General features: G+C 34.8%; 1 protein-coding gene across 1 annotated transcript in view; it reads left to right on the forward strand.

The window, feature by feature from the left end:
• Positions 1–26,858, forward strand: part of LOC120781425 (protein diaphanous) — an 86,961-nt gene extending 60,103 nt beyond the window's left edge. The window contains exons 2-4 of the mRNA XM_040113645.1: positions 4,413–5,617; positions 12,526–13,822; positions 26,285–26,858. Of these exons, the coding sequence (XP_039969579.1) occupies positions 4,413–5,617; positions 12,526–13,822; positions 26,285–26,769 (2,987 nt within the window). The 3' untranslated portion in view covers positions 26,770–26,858. The remainder of the gene's footprint in view (positions 1–4,412; positions 5,618–12,525; positions 13,823–26,284) is intronic.
• Positions 26,859–27,077: the final 219 nt, after the last annotated feature.

Consider the following 27,077-nt stretch of genomic DNA (forward strand, 5'->3'; position numbering starts at 1 on the left):
CATACAGTTAATGCGGCGCGAGCGCAAAGTTTTATCTATCTCCATAGGCACCGGCGGTTTTGGGGGGCTCATAGGCGGTTGGTTAAAGTGTGTTTGTGCATTTAAGTTCCGAGCAAATCTTTGATTTGGAAAGTTATGTGAAATAAGTTGTGGTTGGTTAAATTGTGTTTGTGCATTTAAATTCTGATTAGGTCTTTGATTAGGAAGATTTTGTGAAATAATTTGTGGTTGTGGCTGTGGTAAGTAAGCAATTTCGGGGAAGAAATTTTGTTGGTTTACTTGCCTCCGAAAATTTCTTGAAGGTAAAGGTGGTGCGGTGTTTCGCTGCATCCCTCTATGATCCATATTGGTGTTGTGTACGTACCGTGTGCGGAATCCCTGATTTTCCAACTTCAAGCACAAGTGTAATGCTTGGGGCAGATCTATTGGTTCCTTCATGCCCAATAGTTTAGGCAAGTCGCCGTTGAGGCCGCGCACAAACGTATCTAGCGTCTTGTTTCTGTATGTGTGAGTAAGAAGACTACGAGCCTCGCTACCCACCTCCATACAGCCTAGCTTATTAAGTATTAAAGATAAATTGGAATAAACGGCCTGGTAAAATTCTTCAATTGACCTATTTCCCTGAACCAAAGAAGTCATTTGGTATTCTAGGGTGGATACATCACGCTTGTCGGCGTAATGTAAAGTTAGACACTTACAAATAGCACCCCAGTCTAAGGGTGTATTGTATGCCTCAAGGGCAGCATCCGCGTTGCCAATGATTTTATTTCTTACCACGTTAAGGAGTCCGTAGAATTTAGGTGTGCCCTTACTCGCTTCGTAAATATTTAATATTCGATTTACACTTTATTTCCACGAATTGAATTCAGCGGGATTTCCCGAGAATTCGCGTAAACATTTTACCACATCAGGTATCTTGTCTAAATCTGATAAGTTGCTTGCATGTTCTATATTGATGGTTTGGTCGCAAGTGTCTGCTAAGCCCGCATTCGGGTTAAGGGTTGCCCTAACTATGTTGGGCCCCTGCCTGTTTACCACGTCTAAAGCTATCCTTCCTATTAGGTTTACGAGGTCATCTTCGTTTATTGTAACGTTAGCTGATCCTAAATTTCCTGCAGGATCATTCGCCCTGATTACTGGTGGACGAACCAGATTATTTGGGTTCGACATTGTTTATTTTGTTGTGTCTGTTAAAGAGTTCGTTATATATTTTCTTTCGTTATATCGGTTTCTTTTCTACTTCAATAACGTTTCAGTTTTTGTACTTACAAATTAGAGGTTTTATTTCAATTTTAGTTTGGTAAAAAAAAAAAAAAATTCACAATCTGGGTTTCACTTAATGTTCTTAATTAGTAATTATCACTTAACTTACAATACAATAACGACTTTCATTCTTTGCCTCTTGATATTGTTGGTTGTTTATGTTGATAGGTGCTGATGAGGTGACTTGAGTCCAACTCGTCTTTTTTGCTCTGCTACTAAGGGGCCAGATCTCACACTAGCACAGTTGTTTTTATTATCACTCCCCGTTCTCCGAAGAAGGATTCTTAACGCCTTTTGTTTTCCTTCGCGACGTAGGAGCTTATTTTAGCTCGGGCGCCAGTTAAAGGTTTACTTGTCGAAAGTAAAAATTATCTTCTTTTTCTGGTCTTACGACCTTTATTGTTCAATCGCTCGCTTAACTCTAAACTAACAAATTTTATAATTCTTATGGTAACTTAATGCGCTTGCAGTTCTGCTGACATCGGTTCCCACGTTCCGCTGGATTTCCAGAGAATCACGCCACACTGCGCTAGGGGTATCGTCAGCACTTTTGCGAGTAGAACGGATGCGCGTGTCTTTTGATTGCTTTAAATGTTATTGTGCTAACTTATACATTATATGTGTATACATACATATGTATATTTGAAAATAGATATTTGTTTTTAATAGTATTTCGGCTTTGCTGATAAGTAAGCACGTTCAATGGTATTTGAACAAATTCCTTTCGAACATAAATCCAGATTACCAGAGTTTCAAACTCGCATATCTGCCGTCTGTACAAATTTGGATCTGATTGAGTACGCAGTTGATCCGGATTAACGCTGCCGTCGGTCAAGGCTATTATAGTTTAATGTCAAAAATGTGCGATATCCACAAATTACCCATGCTTTCACACGAGTATACTACATACTTATGATGCTTTACATTAGTCCATAATGGAATTGGGATTTCCCATCCTTTGGTTAATGTTTTGAAACTAAGTAAACACTTCATGTAAATTAATATTTGAATCATGGTAAGGAGCTGTGCTTGCCATGTGAGCAAATAAAGTAAATCTCCTTATCCATTATTGCACTATGTTTGAATTATACTTCGTCTTTATCTTGATAGAGATGAAACTGCTCGATAAAGTATATATCAATATGTTAATGTATGGTTTTTAACACCGGTTGTGATTGCAGATGGCCTCTGTAGAATAGATTTTTTATAAAAAATGGGCGTGGCCCCTCTATCTAATAGCTTGAATATACTTTGTTCACAAATTACTAAAGCTATGTTAACCAAACTTGCTGACAGCATAGTCCCCTATCAGCACCTCATTCATTGTGAAAGTAGGAGAAATAACCACGCTCACCTCCCATACAAAGATTATGTTAAAATCTGCTGAATATATCCATAATTTTGTGAATATATTATTAATCCATGCACAAAATACAGTGAATTTAAGCTCTCCGCTTAACTATATTCATATTTAGTCTCCACATCCCTATTATAACCTTATTCGAGGATTTGACGTTTGTCCCGGTTGGCTTTTCCTTCATTCACCCAACATATTAATTTTGTTCTTTCAGCTGGGTTTATTTCGCATGGAGATATTTAAATTAGCATGATATCGTCCCATAACGATATGAATGTGTACTTCTTTTCGACCTCGTCAAAGAATTGTAGGTACTAAAAAGCCTTGACTTAGGTTGAATAGCTCTTGTTCAATTAGGTACGTTGGTAGTTTGTCAGAGTACGTGAAGACCAGTCGTGCTATAATTGTCACAGGATTTAGAACTGTGTTAAATATGATAATAGCGCATCTGCGACACCGCGTGTTTTATTCCTTAAGATAGTCTCACAGAACTAATAATGAAAATAGTTATTTATGTTCTTAAGGTTGATTTTATTGTATTATAATATTAGTTGGTCCACGACCTACATTATAAGTTAATATATGCAAAATATAATTTTAACCACCTTCCAAATCACGAGAGTGCAAAATGTTCTGTTACTCACGAACTTTTTCCTTCCTTACCTATTCTGGTTTATGAAAGTTTCTTAACAGCCACTCGACCATTAAACTCATAAACCTAAAACACTCGATAATCTTGATTTTGCTTTAATTTTTTCGGAAAATATTTAGTTGATCACTCCGTTGAAAATTATATTTTGTGCTTTTATGACATGTTTTCGTGAATAAATCGCACAAATATATGTATGTCGTGTAGTAGCCACACTCATAATAACAAATCAGCAATTTCGTGGGCCAATTTTTAATTTTCGTAGTAATTTAAGACCAATGCCCGCTGTTCGTATGTGGCAACCCAAATTAATAATTGATAGTACCATTGATGTTAATAAAAAATTAGAAATAATTATAAATTAATATTAAAATAATATAGAAATAATTACGAAGTATTATTAGTATTAAATTGATCGCTAAGGCGAGCCTGTATAAAATATGTCTATGAAAGAACCCAGTTAATCTAAAAATAATAATTTTGTGTAGTCTAAATCCGATCGTTTTGATTTTTTCTATTCTTTCCAGCTTTTCGATTGTACATTTTTTTTTCTTTAACTGAAACATTTTTCTTGTCAAATCGTTAGACCCAAAAGTATTTTTCATAGTGTAATTGAAAAAGTTCACATAACCTATAAAGACTTATCATCGCATCACACCCAACACACCCTACTATAGATAATTCAATACACGATACAAACCCACGCACATTCACCACCCAGAAGAACGGAAAATTACCCAAATTATCGTTCGCGAAAGACTTCAAGTGAACTAAAAAACAGAAATTTTTGAATTATACTCGTAAATAAAATAAAAATTGAAGTTTAACGGAAATCAATGCTGCACAAGTTTGTAAAATAAAATTTATTTCAAAGAACAGCCCGTTCGAGTAATTATAAGTATCTCAAGAGCTTTAGGTTGGAAGTGTGAGTATACAGAAATGATTAACCAATTGTATATTTCTTACAAAAGATTGAATAATAGTAGTTAGTTTATTGCTAAGTTTAATTTGAAAATTTAATATTCACAATTGCAGTTACAGAGCCGATTAAATATTATTGTATATTTCCAAAAAAATCTAACCTTTTATATACTACAGTGGGCACTGTGATATAACTCTGCTTTCGTATTAACTTTTTTACAGGTAAAAATTCTAACGAACACCGTTCTAGTTCTCGTTTTGAAAAACCATTTGATTACATTGAATATCTACGTAATAAAGAACACAACGAAAATAAAATATATCAGTGTCTAGAGAGTTTGCGGGTAGCTCTCACAAGCAATCCTATTTCATGGATTAAGGAGTTTGGAGAAGATGGGATAAATGAAATAACTTTATTATTGAGACGCTGTTTAAAAGAACGTGGATTTGACCGAATTGAGTTGGAGTGCATTCGTTGTCTGAAAGCTGTAATGAATAATACATGGGGTTTAAATTTAGTATTAACACCTGAGCTGCACACAGTAGTATTATTATTAGCACAATATTTGAATCCTCGGAAACCACAAACAATGTGTGAAGCTGTAAAATTACTGGCATCATTTTGTCTTGTCCCTGAACGTAACGGATATGATAAGGTTCTTCGCGCAATAACTACTGCCGCCTCCAATAAATATAAAACAAGTGAACGGTTCAAACCTATAGTTGATGCATTATTTATGGAAGGAAAATGTGACCCAAGAAGAGATTTAGCTTGCCACAGTCTTATTTTCATTAATACGTTAACGAACACTCCCAGTGATTTAAACTTTCGTTTACATTTGCGCTGTGAAATAATGCGAATGGGACTTTATGAGAGATTTGATTTGTTTAAGGACATTGTTTCTAAAAGTAATAATGATGCTTTGAAGCAACATTTTAAAATTTTTAATGAAATAAGAGAAGATGATTTCGAAGAATTCACTCAAAGGTTTGAAAATGTTAGTTTTAACATGGACGATATGGCAGACTGTTTTGAAGTACTTAAAAATCTTGTAACAGATACCAGTTCGGAACCATACTTTTTATCAATACTTCAACATTTACTTTACATAAGGGATGATTTCTATTTTCGACCAGCATATTATCAATTGATTGAAGAATGTATACAACAAATAGTATTACACAAAGGCTATTGCGACCCAAATTTTGACAACCGTACATTTAATATTGATACATCATTAATATTAGATGATATCGTTGAAAAGGTAAAGGCTAAAGAAATAAGGCGTTTCGAGGAATTTGAAAAAAAAATAGAAGAATTGGAAATAGCGAAGCAAGAAGCTGAAGCGAAAGTGGCACATTTAGAAGAACAGATTAAATTAAGAACGACTAAAGAGACAACAAAGTCCATTGACACTCTGTTACAGGTAAGTCGCATCATTTCTTACTACCTAATCTGGTACTCACTAAAACGTCAACATAGCTAAACATAGAAGTCTGTCTAATATGTATACTAGGGTGATTCAAAAAAATTTTTTTTTTTTTTTTTTCAATTGGTACTCGCAAAAATATGTTCCTAGACACCTCTAAGAAAGCCTCTCCAAATATGAGTTTTTAATTGTAACGGGAAGGTCCTCCGCCTAACGGTTTCTATTTTTTCTTATTATCAGATAGAAAAATTTATATCTCGCTTCCAACTACTTGAAAAAATATTTTGTTAATTAGGTTTTGTAGGAAATTGAATGCTCTAAAATATGGTCTCTTATGATTTTTTCGTAAACCCAACCGTTTAAAAGATATTAACGGTTGAAATTTGACTATTTTTGGGAAAATTCTTTATTTCTTATGAATTTTATAACTCAATGAAAAAAAATTATTATGAATAGATTTTTGGAGAGGTTTTCTTAGAGGTGTCTAGGAACCTATTTTTCCGAGTACCAAACGAAAAAAAAAATAAATTTTATTTGATCCACCCTAATATGCATTGATGTTTGACGATGAATATCTCGAAAACGCTTAACTTAATCGAAAAATCATAGTAGACCATTTTTATAGAGCAGTAAATTTCCTACAAAACTATGTGTTTCATCATTCATAATAATTTTTTTTTATTGAGTTATAAAATTAATAAGAAATAAAGAATTTTTCCAAAAATAGTCAAATTTCAACCGTTAATATCTTTTAAACGGTTGGGTTTACGAAAAAATCATAAGAGACCATATTTTAGAGCATTCAATTTCCTACAAAACCTAATTAACAAAATATTTTTTCAAGTAGTTGGAAGCGAGATATAAATTTTTCTATCTGATAATAAGAAAAATAGAAAACCGTTAGGCGGAGGACCTTCCCGTTACAATTAAAAACTCATATTTGGAGAGGCTTTCTTAGGGGTGTCTAGGAACCTATTTTTGCGAGTACCAATTGAAAAAAAAAAAAAAAATTTTTTTTGAATCACCCTAATGTATACCACTAATTCTATTAAATTTTTTTATAACTAGAATCTGTTTGCTTCACACTCTTTAATGACTATTGAGTCGATGCATGTCAGATACGAATAAATTTCCTTCCATAACTCGAAGTCTCTCTAACTCGAAGATTTTTTCTGGGTTATGGTCATTCGAGTTAGTGAAGTTCACCTGTATATATGTATGTCTTATAAATAATTTTACGATTTTGGGAATCCTAAATAGGTCATGTGAATGTGATAATTATCCTATTTAGAATGGACCCGAAATTCGGATATGGACTGTTACCTCGGACAAACTTTACAGTTATTTAATGCTGGTATTGTCAGTAGCGAAGCGAATGAAATTTTAGGCGACTTTCGCTATTCCGAATTGCGAGTAGCGAGCGCATAGCAAATTCGCCGTGAAGTAGCTAAAATTAATATTTGGTATTGCCATTTGCGGATTTATGAAATTCGCTTCGCTTCAACTGTCAAAATTGAGCGAACCTTTATTTGATTCGCGAGTGAAATTGAAAATGGAAAAAACGTTAGTATAATTTTAAAAATTTATCGTATTTAATTTGTTAAAAATTTACTTATTTTCAGAATAAAAATAACCAGCCAAAAGCTATTTGAGGTGATGGTGAGGTTGATGGAGAAAAATATTGACCTAGCCAGAGGAATGGCGCCGTTTGGCTCTACAAAAAAAAAAAAAAACAAAATAGGATGGAGTTGTGGCTGAATTAAATAATATCGGCCCTCTAATACGCAGTGGCAGCAAATATGTATTAATTTGTGTATTACTTAGGTTATGTTGGACTACAAACTATAATTAAAGAAAAAAATACCAGAACATTGTAGCCACAGGTGAAGAACCTTACACCCAACGCAGCTTAACGCCTTTAGAACAGGCCGCGGACGAGTTGCTCAGCTTACAGCAGGCAGTAAATCCAAGCGGAACCGCATTTGAAACCACTGCACCAATAAATTTAGCAGCCTAAACAGGCGGGAGAAATTTTAAACGTCGGCTTTACGTCCAGGCAGGCGCCTATAAACAGAGAGAGGAGCGCGAATTTGAATTGGAGATATTACAAAACATTAACTCAGTGTGCAATGAAATCGATAGGTATAATAGAACAATTTATAAATTAAACAAAAAAAAATAGCACTATAGAAAATTAAAGAAGGAAGAAAATATTGAACAAAGGCGACATAAAGAAGAAATTGCATTAAAATTAAAGGAATTGGAATTAAAAAATCTTAAATACTCAAAATAAAAAACGTATTTACAGCAATTCAAAATTAATTTCAATTATTTTATTGTATGTGACATACATATATGTACATATATTTTAGGGATGCAACTACACTATGACAGTGCATTCACAATTTGTCTTCGGTGACGATCTGCTGCTGTTCCACTGAAGTTTCCTTCAACTGATTACAGTGGTACCACTATATCAACAAAAGTTTTTTGTTCAGGATCACTTACATTATAATTTTTACAAATATTGTGTAAAGCACAACATACATTAATAATCACAGTCGCTTTACTAGGAGGATATCGTAGTTCAGGTACACCTAGTGTACAACAAAAACGACATTTTAGCACTCCAATAGTCCTTTCAACTACGTTCCTTGCCTTTGTTTGTTTTTTTATTAAAACTTGATTCCGCTGTTCCTGGTAAAGCGTTTCGGAAAGACGTCCATAGATACTCGGGTAGTGTATAACCAGAATCACCTAAAAGATATTTAATTTTAGTAATTATGTTTGTACATACACAGATAAATTATAGTTACCTAAGTAAACCGAGTTGTGATCTCCTCTTTGCTCCAAATATGTTTTTAATGTGCTATTATTCTACGCAGATCCTCCATACTTTTCGTTTTAAATACAAGCATTTATTTTGGCACGGAGCAATAATCGAAACATGCTTTCGATCAACGCTTCCAACTACATTTGGAACTCCCGATCTTGTGAAACATTTCTTTCTTGTTATTTGTTTTTCTTTTTCCGTTATGTCCGTTTTGATCCAGACAATGCAAAGAGTGGATTCCAAACTTGGGAGCATGATAGCTCCCATGAGCCAAAAACCAAAGGACACAACACAATTTTAACATCGGGGATATTGACGACAATAGACGAATCGAATATTTTTTTATGCTGTCTAGCACATACATAAATGCATCTTTGCTTATTCGAAAGATTATAAAAAAACTTATATAATATGTGTGTGTGTACTTTTACACCAATAGATACTTACAATACTGAAGAAAGTTCCTTGGGATTGGAGTGATCCCTGAAGAACTGTCGCTGCCTAAGTAATTTGGTTGTTGTTGTTTCAACATAACCATCTTCAAAATATAAATCCACGTTGCTAATCATTTTATTGAATTTTTTAAAATAACACCGTATAATGTGAAAACAAACAATATTCAGTTTAAAGACGTTAAAAATGTCAATTTGGGTTGAATTCGTGTGACATTTCTCAATTATTTTAGTATAGCAACAAAAAAGTTAAGCGAATGTGTTCATTCGTTGTCATGTCGTTCTCATGTCTTTGATACAAACGTAGAAAAAACCCGAATGCGATTGTTGATGTAAACTAATTGTAAAGTTTCGAAATTTACAAACATTTTTAAGGTTACTATATTCAAAAGCATTTTTAATTTTTTTATCCTGCCCCTAAACTTGATTTAGACTTTCACATGATCGATGATCTTTATATTGTCAATTTCGTGATAATTAGGTAAGATATGTTTAGAATCCTTTAAATAAATTTCAAGCGTTTAGTTTTACAAAATTTGAAATTTGTAGTTTGGAATTTTCGATATGATCTCCTCCTTTACAAGACTAGTGTAGCTACAATTTATTTTCGGTTAAGAATGAATTTAGATCTTTCTTACAAGGTGCGTTCCAAAGTAAACAGGACTAGGGGACTCTAGCGCCCCCTGGTGGCGCTATCTATATGTCGACTGATGCGTGATTGTCCAGTGAGCATTTCATTTCATTGATTGGAAGTGAAGTTATTGCGTTTTAAGTGTCAGTATATCTGTGCGTAAATGAGCTTCGAACAAAGAGTCAACATTAAATTTTGTTTTAAAATTGGTAAAACTTTTACCGAAACGTTTCAATTGATGAAACAAGTTTATGGCGACGATTGCATATTCCGTAGTAGAGTGCACGAGTGGTTTCAACGTTTTCAAAGTGGTCGTGAGGACATAAATGACGATCAACATGTGTGCTAATCAAAATCCGTGATCACCGGAAATTCCATCGAAACTATTCATCAGAAATCAGCCGCAATCATTATTGAAATTCATGCAAATGGAATTGAACATCTCCAAAACATCGATTTGTCGCATTTTGACTGAACATTTGGGCTTACGAAAGGTGTGTGCACGGTTTGTTCCGCACAAATTGACTGACGACCAAAAATGCTCAGAATCCAACATTCGAAGGACGATTATTTGACCAAAAATCGCATTTTAACCATTAACCACACCCCGTATTCACCTGATATGGCACCGTGCGACTTCTTCCTTTTCGGAAAAATGCATTTGCACATAGAAGGAAAGAGTTGTGCAGACGTAGAGGCCATTCAAAAGGCTTGCACCGGCATACTGGCGGCCGTACCGGCCAACGATCTAAAACACTCGTTCGACGTGCTTTTGGACCATGCAAAAAGATGTATTGAAGCAGAAGGAGACGGAGACTATTTTAAATAAAATAAATTAATTTTGCCGAAAAAAACATTTGTTCTGTTTTCTTTTTTAAAGTCATGTTTACTTTGGAATGCACCTTGTACTTTTTTATACACTCGCAAGACGTTGCTATAAATATAATAACTTTGTTCACCTAACGGTTAATTGTAACATATAAAACTAATCGATGAACAAATACGGTTATGTACATATAGATAATCGAAATGACGAGTCGAGTTAAATTAAGGGTAATTGACGTCCAAAAACAGTCTAAATCTAACCATAAAATCCCCAGATACCGAATATGTAGACGTCATTACTTATGGATTTTTTCCGCAAATATCGGTCAACCTGTGAAATAATTTTCTAGAAATAATATGTCTTGAAACTAAAAATACATATGACATATAATTCATATTCCTAATAATGGGTAGTCGAAAAAGTCTTTTCGTATTTTGTCATATAGTTTTGAAAAGGTGAGATTTTAAGCTTCATTTAACCAAAAAAAATTAAATTCGAGGAAGTTGAGCTGTTCAAAAATGAGTGAAAGTAATGAAGAAATTTGCTGCCATTATAGCTTCGGTTTTATTGTTCTGAAAAGGAAAAAAGGTGATCTTGTTTAGTAAAGTCAGAAATTCTAGATGAACATAAAAATTTTGCTCCGTAAAATAAGACGCTTGAAAAAAATTAATTTTTTTATTGAAATTTTCGACTGTTTTTGCTTCGAAAATTGGATTATATGCTTTGTCTTTTGGGCTGTGATACATTTATCTTCCGGGCTGTTAGTGTTTGGAATTGCAATATGATGTCATTTATATTCGATATGCATTTAAATTAATCCATTTGTCAATTTAATTACATTACAATCCTAAGTATGATATTTTTGCCTCTGTGCTTCAGTTTTGGAGTAGTGTATCTAGGATCCAACTCTTTTCGTTTTTAGCGCTTTTTCCATCTAAACAAACTCACTTTATCTTTGTTTCGTCAGAAAAAGTTTTGCATTCACCTTTTCTTAAGTGCCCGAATTTTAAAGCAATCACCAAACGATTTTCTCTATTGCGTTAGAGATCAGAGGCTTCTTCCAGTAAAACCTTTCAAACAGTCGTGTTTCTCGAAGTCGCCTTTTAATAGTGTCTTGAGCTAGCGAGTTCTCATTTCGTCCAGTCTAATATGTAAAATGTCGTGCGAACGGGTGTTATAATAATTGGTTGCATTAAATACCAGACCTTTTGAAATATTGAGCAATTTGCTATTTCACCGTATGACTTCGAATACTGCCGTAACTGAATGATGTCCTAGTATCTTCAGTACAATATTTCCTTTTTACCTAAAATATTGTTTCACCAAAATGATAAAATTTAGTTACTTTCAATAAAAATACAATAAAAGTCTTACATAAAATATAATTTACTAAAGAAGTGAAAAATATACTTGCGTTGTAAATTAGGTGCACGACCACTTTAATCACATTTTCAAAATTTTTTTTTCATTAATTTTAAGTAAAAAAATCATTATTTGTGATTTACTTGAAGGTGTGAAAGTTTTTGCCTCTTTCATTGCATGTCATTTTAATACAAATCTCACGGATCAAATGTATGTTATGGTAAGTGGAAAGGGGGCAATTCCGTTCCTCCGAAAAGTACAAAAAAATTAATATCAAACGAATTTATTATTTAGCTAGGGCCATCCAATTTCACCCACAGGGTATATATATCCTGTTTTGCATGATTTATAAGAAACCTGTGATATAAAAGCGGGAACTACTATTTTAAGCAAAAAATTAAATAAAAATTGTAAATAATCATTATTGTGATTTTTTATTCTTTTTGCTCGAAAGTAAAGGTTTTATTTTGTTTTTTTGCTCAAAAATATTGATTAGGTTTTATTTCAAAATTAATATTATGTCATTTTTAAATAAAACTTATAATGGTTACGGTCTCTAGTTCTACACCCTTACTGAAATTTTACCGTTCAAAACAATAAATAATAATATTTCATCATAAATGCACTAGGTTTTTGTGGATATATTTATTTTGCTTTTTGTAAAATAGATAGAGTCATGTCTTCCAGCTTTTATTTGTAGTTATAATTGACGTTAGCTTAAATTTATAAATTTATTATTTAATTTGCTTATACGAGTATAATTATATCCGTGTCTTTAATATTATTTTTCTTTGTACACAGTTAAAAACAACACAAGCAGATTGTAATATATCGAGAACTTCCACAATGATACCAATACCAACGCCACCACCACCACCACCACCTCCTCCACCATCGTTCATAAAAGGTACACCAAATCCACCACCCCCACCACCCCCACCAATGCCGAATTGCCACGCTCCAACACCTCCTACAAATTTTGGGCCTCCACCTCCACCACCACCACCATCTAATTTCGGATTAATATCTGTGCCTGGAGCTAAAGAGGGCCAACAATCCTCTTTTCTGGTTAATGAACTTCCAAATGGGTTTAAACCGAAGAAGAAATGGGAAGTAGGAAATCCAATGAAACGCATAAATTGGAAAGTTGTATCACCTCAAATAATGTCGGATAAATCTTTTTGGCTTAGTTGCGAAGAAGATCGTTTAGCATCGAAGCAATTTCTTTCTGAACTCTCTGAGAGATTTTCATCAAAACCAGTAAAGAAGTATCAAAATGATGCGGTTGATAAAGCAAACACCCTAGTAAAAAAAAATATAAGCTTACGGGTACTTGATTCTAAATCAGCCCAAAATTTAGCCATATTGCTTGGGGGGCCATTAAAACACTTATCAAACGAGCAAATTAAAATTTGTCTTTTGCGCTGTGATACCGATATATTATCTTCAAACATACTACAGAATTTAATTCAGTATTTGCCATCACCAGATCAATTAAAACAACTTCAAGATATAAAAGCAAAAGCAGAACCGCTGTCCCCAGTAGAGCAATTTGCTGCCACTATTAGCGAAATAAAAAGACTACTGCCGCGGCTTCACCACCTTAATTTTAAATTAACCTACTCTGATGTCATTCAAGATATTAAGCCTGATATTGTAGCTGGAACAGCAGCTTGTGAAGAAGTTCGTAACAGTAAAAAATTTGCAAAAGTTTTAGAACTAATTTTATTAATGGGAAACTATTTGAATTCAGGATCAAAAAGCGAAGCAGCCTATGGATTTGACATGTCATATCTTGCAAAACTTTGTAATACTAAAGATATTGATAACCGACATACTCTTTTGCATTATTTAGTAAAAGTAATAGAAAATGAGTTTACCGATATACTTGATTTTTATAACGATTTAACACATATTGATAAAGCTTCTCGAGTAAATTTAGACTCGATTCAGAGAGCTATGCGTCAAATGATTTCCTCTCTAAAGTCGCTGGAGACAGATTTAAAAAATAATAAAGTACCTCAATGCGATGATGATAAGTTTAATGACATAATGGGTGAATTCTCATACGACTGCCGTCAGCATGTTGATGTACTAGGTAAGTGATTATACAGGTCGCTATATTAAAATGTATAATTTTTCTTATGTTTCTTAAATTATTTTTAAAAATAAAGAAAAAAAATTCGAATTCATACCATCTGATCAAATTTCAAATTATATTTTCACGTATTCTAATACATATTTTTATTAACAATTCTTCAGTGCCTTCTGACAATTTTTTTTTCGAATTCTTGATTGCGAATCTTCATTTGTATTGTCATGAACAGAGATGAATGGATTACCTTTCGATGATTTCACTAAATCTTCGTGCCAAGCACTTGTGTTTGTGACAAGATTTTTTCAACGACTTTTTAGTCTGGATTCCACGGGAAACACAACTTGTCGATTTTTTTTCTTGGTAAAAATCTCCAGACAACCGTGTCTAAATAATCTTTCTTTCCCATTTATATATTATGGGATTTTTTTTATTTAGCTTAAAGCAAGTACCATAAACCTATAACTTTGAAAAAATTATATTTTCGCTCTACGAAAGAGGTCATAAGGGGAGCGCCTGCTTCAGAGACTTCAAAAAATGGATTTTGTTTAAGAATTTTTTTGGGAGGGAAAGAAATAATTTTTTAAAGTTAAATTTTTAAGGTTTATAGTTATATATTTCAACATCATCCGAAAATTTTTTGGGTACAAATTCTTTGAAATTCTGGCTTTGACAAGCAATCGCCCGAAGTATCTCGAATGTGCATTCGTCAGCGGCGGGCAGGATGCAGGTCGCAATTTCTGTTGGAAACAAAAAATTCAAAGAGATTCATATTTGTAAATAACGTATCTTCTAGTTAAACTAAGAAAATTCCAAAAAAGTGTAAGATTCTAAACAATTTTAAAAATTTAAAAAAGGTTAATTTTTTCACCAAAAAAATTTTACTTTATGTTGTTTAAAAATATGTTCAAATTTGACGTTTTTTAGTTTTTTTTAGTTTAAGGGGCTATACCAGTGTGACGCATGAAAAATTAGGCGATTTTCGTGAATTTTTTTAAAAGAAAGTACTAGATTGAATGTTTCGACGTTCTATGGACGTAATAAAGTATATTTTTAGCTATATTAAAAAAAAAAAAAATTTTACAAAAATATTGAAAAATAACGGAGTAATGTGCTGTCTGCGGAAGTGCCAAAAAAAAAGTGCCTCAACTGCTGGCATGATTCCGGTCGATTGAGTAGCTGAAACAAAAAAATTCAAAATGTTTATTAAACTTAAATATATTTTCTATACAATGGACTACGATCTTTGAAAAATATCAAAAATTAAGAAAATGGCGCCATTTTGAAAAAAAAAAATCGTTTTTTACGAAAAATCTGTCGTTTTTTTAATGCCAAATTGACAATTTTCAGCCAATCAAAAAGATCGTAGTCTATTGTATAGCAAATGTATTCAACTATATCCAGTTTTAATTTGAAGTCGATCGGTTAATTTCTCGTTGAGTTATAATGTCAGCAAATTTGAAAAATGTCGTTTCGAGAAAAACGCGTTTAAAGTTTCACTGATATATGTTTGCACCTCTGAGCGGTCGCTATTTAGAACGCTGCCATTCAAAAACTATTTAAAATACGACCTCGCCGATTTCACAGGATATTTTTGAATATATAAGCTATCGAAAAAAGCAAAAAAAAAAATTTGTTTTTTGAAAGTGTCACACTGGTATATCCCCTTAAGTAGAAGATAGTTTAATGCCAAAGATTATAAATTTTGCCCCAATTCCATACGACGTTTAGTTTTTTTCTATCCTGCCCTCCAATTAAGAAAAATTGGAAAAATTAAAAACCGAGAAATCGCGCGTCAAAGTTTTCGCTTTCTGCCCAATCGCTTATATATCTGCTAGACGCTCGGTCACTATTTCCCTTCTAGCGTCGACAATATTTCGAATTCCATTTGGGGATATATTCTTAGATAATTTTTAAAGAGATTTAAGCAAAAAAAAAAATCGATTTTATGAAGCTTCTAAAGCAGGCTCCCCCTTTAATAGCTTTTTCCCTAGAAACATTTCATTAAAAGTTAAACGCAGTTAAGTGGGCGTCTGCAAAAAATACACTTAGGAAATAGCAGACACCATCAAAGAAGTGCGTAAGCCCCATCTCGTATTGCATTGGATATTCGTGATCATTTCGCCACATTTTCAACTTATATCGTGCCGCTCCGCATAACCACTCCGAGAACTCTACCGATACAACAACAACAACCACTCAGAGGACACCGTATTGCAGCGGGAGGGGATTACTTTGAAGGAGATGAAATGGACAAAATTCACCTTTCAATTTGATCACAGTAGTACATATTTCATGCAAATGAAGAATTGAAATAAAAATTTTAGGTCCTAAATTGTTCTTTCTTGGCCTGTGTATCTTAAGTTAGACGTTGGTGGTTTAAAGGTAGAGGGGATATATTTTCGGGTATTACCAATTACCAAAGTTTTAGACAATGCGACTCCCTTTCTTGCGACTTCTTCAATCTGCACTTGGAGAAAATAATTCGAGCTACAGAACTTAATCGAGCAGGTACAATCTTCTATAAGAGTGTACAGCTGCTGACGATGATATTGATATTAATTCTCCCAACTGGATAAGAAAAGGAAGCAGATGGGTCTGGTAGTGTAGGCTGGCTAGGTCATGTCGTCCGAATGGTCGAAAACACTCCAGCTCTGAAAGTATTCGACGCAGTACTCGCCGGGGGAATCAGAGGAAGAGGAGAAGCTCCACTCCGTTGGAAAGACCAGGTTGAGAAGTACCTTGGCATTTCCAATTCGCGCCATGTTGCCAAAAGAAGAAACGGCTGGCGTGCTATTGTTAAATCGGCTATAATCGCGTAAGCGGCGTCTATGACAGTAAAGAAGAAGAAGAAGAAGCACCAAAAGTTAAACATTAAGGAGAAACAGGTAACGGTTAAGGGATGCAGGACTTGGATCGAAGGCAAATAAATATTTTAGCAATGTTGTAAATGAAATCATTCAGGGGTGTTGTGGAATCTGACAGTTATGATAGGAATCGGAACTGAAACCGATCAAAAAAAGTAGTAGGTGGCATGAATTCAGATATTATTCCTTTGATATTCGAAATAGAGTTTGTATCGGTTATGGATGTCACGGAAACCAATTTTATCGGTTTTGCTATCAGAAACCAAGCAAGAACATAGTCGCTCACAGATTTGAAAGAGTTAAGAAATAAAATTATTTTATTATTTCGAATTAATTTATCTTTATTTCTATAAAGGAAAACATAAATAAGTATAAAACACGAAATGTCTTAATTATTGAGTTTTTGGAAAAAAAATCCGGATATTTAAAGATATTAGATTTACAAAACGTGATTAACGTAATTTAACACCCAAATGGATAACATTCGATAATTGTTATCTCTTAAAATTTTTCCTTAATGCGGAACTCATTAAAAACCTTAATAGGATTGTTTCCTAATGTATTCATTTGCAAATTATGTCACATTAGTAAACAGCTGATTCGAATATTGGTTTTGCGTATGTTCGAAAAGACGAAAGTCCAAACAGATTCTGTGACACCATTGGTTTCGTCTTCGATTTTTACCTATTCAAAAAAATGGATCAAAGAACCTGTATCAAATTTTGTGTGAAAAACGAAATTAAGTGCGCGGATGCATTCCGAATGTTGACTGTGGCATACGGATAAGGTGGTACAAAATGTTCTCAGAAGGCCGAGAAGATGTGAACGACGAAGAGCGTGTCGGACGCCCGAGCACTTCAACAACAGACGAAAAAATTAATGAAGTGGAGAAAATGGTATTGGCCAATCGTCGAATCACCGTTAGAGAAGTTGCTGAGGACCTAAACATATCGATTGGCAAGATATGCGCGAAGCAATCCGCCAGAAACGCCCGGATTTGTGGAAAAACAAAAATTGGCTTTTGCACCACGATAACGCCTCTGCTTACACATCGTTGCTTGTGCGCGACTTTTTGGCCATAAAGCAACACACTAATGATGCCGCAGCCACCGTATTCCCCAGATCTGGCCTCCTGTGACTTTTTCTTGTTCCCTAAACTGAAGAGGCCCATGAAAGGACGACGTTACGCTTCTCTTGACGAGATAAAGACGGCATCGAAGGAGGAGCTGAAGAAGAAAAAAAAAATGAAGATTTTTTGAAGTGCTTCGAAGATTGGAAAAACCGTTGGCACAAGTGTATAATATCTCATGGGGATTACTTTGAAGGGGACAAAATAGATATTCATGAATACATAAATAAATAATTTTTGAAAAAACACAAAATTCTCGATACTTTTTGAACCAATTGTCGAAGTACTTTTGCCACTCTCATTGAGGTATCTCCAAAACATGCCATGACCTATTAGTTTATTTTTAACGAACGGGAATAAAAATAGGACACACACATACAGAGGTTCACACCTGTCACGATGTCATAAACGTGTTTCGAATACTGCTATCGTGTTTTGTTAACATTTCTCTCGGCCAATCGGCACGATCTTTCTTTTGAGCGATTGACAAATGTGTGGGATCCAACCTGAACAAATTTTTTACAGTCAAATGTTCATGAAATATTGAATGTATGCTAGTCTTACAAATACCCATAGTTGTCTCAGTCACACGATAGGTCACATGACAATCTTGCAATATCAATTTCAGCGCAGCATCAATAGTTTCCGGAACAACAACTGATTCCCGAAAATCATCTTAGAATGATCCACGGCCTCGAGTGAATTCACCATATCATCGATAAACACTGGTTCTGGATGATCCATCTATGCAATCTTGATGAGGTCTAATCCACATTTAAAATTGTAACAAAAATTCTCGCTAAAGTGTTAGCGATGTTTCCACTTTTGTCGAGAAGAATTCCCGTCCTGCTATATGGTGCAGAGGCTTGAACGATGACAGCAACCGATGAGTCGACGTTACGAGTTTTCGAGAGAAAGGTTCTGCGAGAGATTTATGGTCCTTTGCGCATTGGCCACGGCGAATATCGCATTCGATGGAACGATGAGCTGTTCGAAATATACGACGACATTGACATAGTTCAGCGAATTAAAAGACAGCGGCTACGCTGGCGAAGTCATGTTGTCCGGATGGAAGAAACCACCAGGAAGACCTCCACTCTGTTGGAAGGACCAAGTGGAGAAGGACCTGGCTTCGCTTGGAACATCCAATTGGCGCCACGTAGCGAAAAAAAGAAACGACTGGCGCGCTGTTGCTAACTCCGCTATAATCGCGTAAGCGGTGTCTACACCAATTAAGAAGAAGAGTGAAATTAGTTTCTCCGTGTTTTGAAATAACCCTCCAAAATCGAAATATTTGCTTTCGATGCTCGAAAATCAGCGTATTACATACATACATCGTTATTGAATATAATATGTAATTTACTTTTATTTTAGAGCTATTTCGTTATTAATAATATTATGTAGTCTACTTTCGATTTTGGAGCTAACTTCTAATTTCTAAGCCCTAACTAAATTAGGCAGAAACTAAAAATTATGTTTTGTTTTGTATTTACGACGACACTTTTGATGCTGATTCGTTGTAATTTGTTATACTTTGTTACTTCTTACAATCGCATTCTAACAAGACGAAAATATAAGTATATAAATGAAGAATTGTCCGAGGAGGGAAATGGTATATAACGCCATCAATATTGTAAAAAGTCATCCTAATTTACTGAAGAAAAAATCGAAAACTCCTTCACGTAAAATAGCGGAACATGCTGATAGAGACATTATCAGAAAAAGTAAGGCTGATCCTTTTAAATTCCCCCGAGAGATTATGGCTGAAGTACATGAGGAATTTGGGTTTAACATACCCAGTAAACTTGTACGAAAGCGTCATCATGCTCAGTTGATTGAAAAGTTGATTAAAAAAAAACGTTGTGGTTCAAAAGAGCACGGCTGAACTTTGCTAAACAACGTTTAGAGAAGGACGACAAATTCTGAAGCGGTGAAACAAAACTGAATTCGAACAAAATTGGATTCGATAACACAACAATTGTCCACCGAGTACACCAATAAAGGACCAATTTTCATACCTCAATGTTCTTACAAGTACTATGGAACCATTCGCGTTCGCTGGACATTGATCCAAAGCACGCAACTTACGGGGGTATTCTGGTTTAGAAATTCGAAAAAATCGATTTTTTTTGCATATTTTTATAGTATAACCCTTCAAGAAAATGTCCCTAAGAGGATTTTTCGAAGTTAATTTATTTTCCGAGTTACAGCTCATTTCCGACTCCGACTGCGCGCGACTAGTTCTCAAACTTTAAACTCGTTTTTCTCATAAGTACTTTTCTAGAAACGGTGTGCATGATATCTCAAGTTCTACTCAACTGATTCACATGAAATTTTATACAGAGTTTTCTTATCCATTATAGTATCGCACTACGAAGAGCTTTCGAATGAATTTTTTTTTAAATTCCGAACCACAAAAAAAAGGGAAAATACGAAACTTTTTTTTCAAACCTCCACCATTTTGTAAAAATTTTTTTTTTTTTTAAAACGTTTCGTAGTGCGATAACTATACTTTTACTCTTCACTGATTTCGCATAAATTTTCAGTTTAGGTCATGGAAAGGATTTACATCCTGCACACCAGGACAAGCCATTGTTTCAACAGTCTCTACTTCGCCGACCTTCAGTTTTTTTAATTTAATTTTTTTTCAACATTTTAATTATGTTTTGTATTTTTAGAATATCAATAAAAAGCATGTAAAAAATGGATAATCAAAATAATTTTTGATTTTTTTTATTGCGTCAAAAAAAAACTAAAATTCGGGCTTCTAAACCAGAATACCCCCTTAAAGTGTGTAAAATACAAAAAGTATTGACGACAAAACGGTGAAACAAAGCTGAATTCGTATTGGATTCGATTCCATTCGGACAACATGACCTAGCCAGCGTAACCTATGTTTTTTATTCCGCCGAACTATGTCAATGGCGTCGTATATCTCATACAGCTCATCGTTTCATCGAATGCGATATTCGCTGGTGCCAACGCGCAAAGGACCATAAATCTTTCGCAGAACCTTTCTCTAGAAAACTCTTAAGGCCGACTCATCAGATGTTGTCATCGTCCAAGCCTCTGCAACATATAGCAAGACGGGAATAATAAAAGATATAGTGTTGTGTTTTTGTTCGTCGAGAGAGGACTTTACTTCTCAACTGCCTACTTAGTGCGAAGTAGCACCTGTTAGAAAGAGATATTCTGCGTTGGATTTCGAGGCTGACATTGTTTTTGGTGTTGATGCTGTTTCCAAAATAAATTAAATTAGCTATGACTTCGAATTTATGAATGTCAACAGTGTCGAGGGTGCCTATTCCCGAGTGCGATGACTGTTTGTTTGATGACAGGAGATATTTCGTCATGCCCTTGTTGCATCGGTGGAGCAGAACTAACGCGGTTGTTAAGGCCAATGATATCAATATCATCGGCATACGCCAGCAGTTGTACACTCTTCTTTAAGATGGTGCCTTCTCTGTATAGTTCTGCAGCTCGAATTATTTCCTCCAGAAGTAGGTTGAAGAAGTCACACGAAAGAGAGTCACTTTGCCTGAAACCTCGTTTGGTATCGAACGGCTCGTAGAGGTCATTCCCGATCCTGACGGAGCCATTGGTATTGCTCAACGTCAGTTCACACAGACGTATTAGTGCTGATGCATGCTCCTTATCAGTTCTTCGCCGCCGTGCTTGAATAGCTCGGCCGGCAATCCGTCGGCCCCCGCCACTTTGTTGTTCTTCAGACTGGTAATTGCTATTCGAACTTCTTCTTGGTCGGGCAATGAAACGTCTGCTCCATCGTCACCGATTGTGGAATCGGGTTCACCTTCTCCTGGCGTTATAATTTCACTGCCATTCAGCAGGCTGGACAAGTGTTCCCTGCCTAATTTTTCTACGCTCTGGGCATTAGTCACTAGGTCACCACAAGAGTATGCTCCGGGTTTGAAACTCTCCGTTAGTCGCCGTATCTTTTCGTAGAATTTTAGAGCATTACCCCTGTCGGCCAGCTTGTCAAGCTCTTCATACTCGCGCATTTCGGCCTCTCTTTGTTTGTCTGCAAATACATCTCGCTTCCCTCTTCAACTCTGGTTATCTATCCCATCCCGCACGTGTTATGATCGATTGTAAAGTTGCGAGGTAGACCAAGACAGTTTGAGTAGAAAACCTTCCCTGTAGTTGTTGATGGGCGTGCTTGGATATACAGAGGCGGCCGCGTATCTTCACTACAACAAGATAGTGGATGTTAGGTTCTCGGAGCGTTCGCACAAAGACACTAGAAACATGTCGTCCATCTATCAAAACATGATCGAATTGGTTTTGAATTTTAATTTTTAAGAATATTTTAAAACTCTTCTTTATCGGCGTAGACACCGCTTACGCGGTAATAGCCGAGTTTACCACAGTGCGCCAATCGTTTTATCTTTTCGCTGCTTGGCCCAATTTGAGATTCCAATCGAAGCTAATGACTTCTCCACCTAGTTTTTCCAATGGAGTGGAGGTCTTCCTGTGGAGTGTTTTCGTTCATTCGGACGCCAGCGTAGCCGCTGTTTTAATTCTATGAACTATGTCAATGCCGTCGTTTATCTCATAGAGATCATCGTTCCATCGAATGTGCTATTCGCCGTGGCCAATGCGCAAAGGACCATAAATCATCCGCAGAATCTTTCTCTCGAAAACTCGTAACGTCGACTCATCAGATGTTGTCATTGACCATGCCTCTGCACTATATAGCAAGTCGGGTCTAATGAGTGACTTATAGAGTTTGGTCTTTGTTCGTCGAGAGAAAACTTTACTGCTGGCAAGAGATATTCTGCGTTGGATTTCGAGGCTGACATTGCCGATATTATCTACGACTTCGAAGATGTGACTGTCAATAGTAACTTGGGAGCTAAGTCGCGAGTGCGACGATTGATTGTTTGATGACAGGAGATATTTCGTCTTGCCCTTGTTCACTACCAGACCCATTTGCTTCGCTTCCTTATCCAGTCTGGTGAAAGCATAACTAACGGTTTGGATGTTGAGGCCAATGATATCAATATCATCAGCGTACTCCAACAGATGTACAGTCTTATAGAAGATAGTACCTGCTCGATTAAGTTTTGCAACTCGAATTATTTTCTTCAAGGTTTGATGGAAGAAGTCGCACGAAAAGTAGTCGCCTTGTATGAAGATATAGAACTGTATTTGGGTATAGTGGATTGCGATAAGGAGAAACATCTTTTGGCTGAAACTCCGCACTCAAAATGGTTTAATGTATGTATCTTTCAAACTGCGTCAGCTATTTAAACGTTAATAGAAATATTATTTTTAACAGTTCTTCACACGCTGTGAAAATTGGTATAATCAGATAATAACCACGTGTACTTCCCATTATGTTGAAAACTATTGAAAGTGCGATAACTCACTGACTAAATACGCCACAAGATTTATTGGAAAACAGTATTTGAAAACACTGAATTTCATCAAAAGTGTCTCTGCTGCTTTATCGACTGAGAAAATATATTGATATGACATATTTACTTCTAAATATACATCTTTTAAAATAGATATTAAAAAACCACAAGATATATTCATTTTACAACAAATAAGCGAGTGGTAGATTAGTAGAACTAGGTATAAGTAAAATTTATTGATTTACATTATAATCTAAAATTAACAACCGTTAACAAAAAACTTCGATTGAAGTGCTGGCAAACTTCTCTTTTTTTTGGTATTACGGCTTTCAACTCTGTGTCAGTGGGGTTGACTAGAGTATCAAAAATGAACAATTTTTATAACAAATCGATAGAAAGGTGAAACATTTGTTGAGCTCGTGAAGTAAAATCCCGGTATTGCAATTTGGAAACATTAGAATATAACTAAGAAATTCGTAGGAATATGAGAGGTATATTCAGACCGAACTTGTTAATCTGGTAATTCGTTGGTTGATACTTCGTTAAAACACTTAACTGTGAACATACTTGTCGCTTTACCTAAGTACTGGGTTTAAATTTTGTTCCAAAACAGCTGATTCAATTTTTATAAATACTTAGTTTTGAAAAATTTCTCAAAAACTATTTTGTAGTGGACAACAAATGTATTTTTCGCAATGAATCAAGTTAACTTTTGAGGCCGAGTGATGTTACTTTGGTCCTCTTCAGTTATTTGCATTTTGCGGTGTGCACATCATACAAATATTATCAGGTTTTGTAAGAACCATAGAGCACAACCAGCAAGGAAATAAAGAGTTGGTGGTAAGGTTCCTTCATCTCATTTAATAAGCTCTTAAATAATTGCCCAAGAAAAACAATTAATTATTTCTTGAGCTGAAGTCAAGTAATTTTGACAGCTGGTAACGCATTGTGAATGATCCTTATTAGAAGAGCAAGAGAAAATAAACTTATTTGTATAAGTATGCGGATATAAATATCTTCATTGCAATTTAAGGAATATGAATGAAAATTGGAAAGTTTTATACAAAATTAATTAAATTTCTTAATAATAATTTTAACTAATTGTAGGATGAATGTACTGATTACTTTGATTTTCCTTCAAGAAACAATTGTTGATTTCATGTTTCTTCGCAAAACCAGGATTGCCATATACGCATTTCATTGAAAAAATGTATTAAAAATTAGTACTAGATTTCTTTAGAGCTGCATACTCCCTTCCTGCGTTAAACTTTCTTGACCATTTCTTAAGAGTTTTTTTATATGAAGTTTTTACATTTCTTGAGAGCTGTAAACGTTAATAAAAAGCCATTTAATTGTCAATACATTTTTGGCTTAGTTGGTGTTAGGAAATTCGAATGGATTTCTGTGCCCACGAAGGCTTTTTCTTTGGCACAACAAATCAGTTTTGGCCTTAACATTTTTGTCAACGTAATATAATTCGAAACTAATGACCATTTTAATAATTATTCACCTCTTCGTGAACAATAATTCAATTGTTTTGATTTTTCGTTTAAAAATTTGCAGCTATTTAAGGGAGGGGATAAAAATAGACCTTTTTGCGAATTTATTTCTTAAATATTGATGGTTTGAATAAAACTAACCTTTTATACATTTTGAGCACACTTTTAACAATACAGTATAATACTTTCATGTACAAATATTGAAGCATAAGTCGGTATTCGCTTGGCTTCAGAAAATTTCATGGCACAATTGATCAATATAATAAGGTAGAACACTTTATAACTGATGCTATGGAAAATATTAAATACTGTTCTGCTGTGTTCCTAGATGTCCACCAAGCATTTGACAAAGTCTCGACTCTAGGCCGATTATTCAAATTAAGGGAAAAACTACCAATGCCTTATTATTTCAAGTAAATTACCCTATATTGTTAAAAGTGGGCTCAATAATGTACAAAACGTCCGAATAAAATAACTCAATCCAACCTTCTTTATTTAGAGCATTCACCACCTGACTTTTCTGTCAGTGTGGAGTCAGAGTTGACCACTGGAAGTTCTGCTGTATAAATATTGTAGAGGACAGGGGTGTACTCACTCAGGCAGTGTACTCGGCCTTGGGCCACGAGTAGACAGATCTCAAATCCGACTCAGCATCGCGGCATCTCACGTAGAACGTCCGTTTGTGCAAGTAAGGTTTTATCAGCAAATAAGGCATTGGTAGTTTTTCTTTTAATTTAAATACCAGGTCTAGATGCCAGACTTTGTGAAATGCTTGGCGGACACCACACACACCGTCTATGAAGACTTTGTACCAAAGAAATTGCAATTTCCTTTTACTTTTTTGTCACAATGTATATAATTTTATTGATCATTTCAGTTAATTAAATCTCAAGAATTATCTGGGTGAAGGCTATAACCCTGATTAATCGACAGATCCTTTCGAAATATTTTAATGACAATGAAGACATTAATCAGCTCTGGAAGCTTTTTGGTCGTCTAATGGACGCCTATTTAAATAATTTTTTAAAGAGATGTTGAATTTGTCCTGCTTGTTGATTTTCTGTAAGAACTATACTAAAACTCTAATAAATGGGCAAAAGTAGATGAACAGAAGGTGCTATATATTTATAAACAGTCTTTTGATAAGGTTCTATATTTTTCGTTTTAAAATCTATATTAATAATAGATTTTGAATAATAAGAATTATGCAAATTTTTGGCTGAGTTTGCTTGCTATACTAGGATATTTCGAATCTCCAGATACCACAAACGTTTGGTCCCAGTTATATTGGTACTTCATCCTTTTTTTTTTTGCTATTTCAGAGGAATGCTCTGCTTTTTGTTTTTTAACAGGTCTTCGATAGCAATATTATCCTGGAGGAGATGTCTTAATAAGTAGTATTACTATTATTAATTGCTTCTGGTAATATACTTTTCAAACCGAAATTAGTCAGTGGTTGTATGTCGCCGCTTCTATACCTCAATGAATCTGAATCCTATTATTTCCCCTTTAATATTTTCGCATCATAGTTTCAATTACGCTTTTAACCTCAGATAAAAAAAATTAATTATTATTTTTTTTTTTGTTTTTAGGGAAAATGCAAGTTCAAATGGAAAAATTGTACAAGGATTTGGGAGAATACTTTTCATTTGACCATAACAAATATTCAATGGAAGAGTTTTTTACCGATATCAAAACATTTAAAGATGCCTTTATACTAGCACAACAAGAGAATATACACCAAAGAGAAGAAGAGAATAAGAAACGGAGGTTACAAGATGCTCGAGAACGGTTGCTTCGCGAGCAATTAGAACGGCAACAACTTAAATTAGCACTTGTTGACATGGATTCTACGCAAACCCAGGAAGGAGTAATGGACAGTTTATTAGAAGCCTTACAAACAGGAACTGCTTTCGGAAATCGTAATCAAAGACAAAGGCGGCCCCGACCTTCAGGCGCTGAACGACGAGCCCAACTTAGTAGAAGCCGATCAAGAACACGCGTCGGTACAAGTGCTTTTGTAGCTTGCGAAAGTTTTGCAAACGATAACTCTCTGCAGAAAAAACATAACATTTAGTAATCCTTTTAACCTTTTTGCGAAATTATGTATAGTTAACTTAATAAACTTATGTTGGCGAAGAAATTTGTTCATATATTGGTCTACAACTTTGCTTCCGCCGTTTTTTTTTTTGTAAATTTAAGGCTTTATTGTATTAAAACGGTTACAAAAATTTTATTCAAAATATTGGGCGTCGCTAGCTACTACTTTTGACCATCTTTCTGGCAGCATGCGTATTCCGCGACGAAAGAACTCCTAATCTTTCGAGTCGATCCAAGTATCAATCCAATTTTTGACTTCTTCATAAGAACTGAGGTGCTCGTTAG

Source organism: Bactrocera tryoni, unplaced genomic scaffold (genome assembly GCF_016617805.1).
Source record: "Bactrocera tryoni isolate S06 unplaced genomic scaffold, CSIRO_BtryS06_freeze2 scaffold_7, whole genome shotgun sequence".
In the NCBI taxonomy this organism is placed as follows: domain Eukaryota; kingdom Metazoa; phylum Arthropoda; class Insecta; order Diptera; family Tephritidae; genus Bactrocera; species Bactrocera tryoni.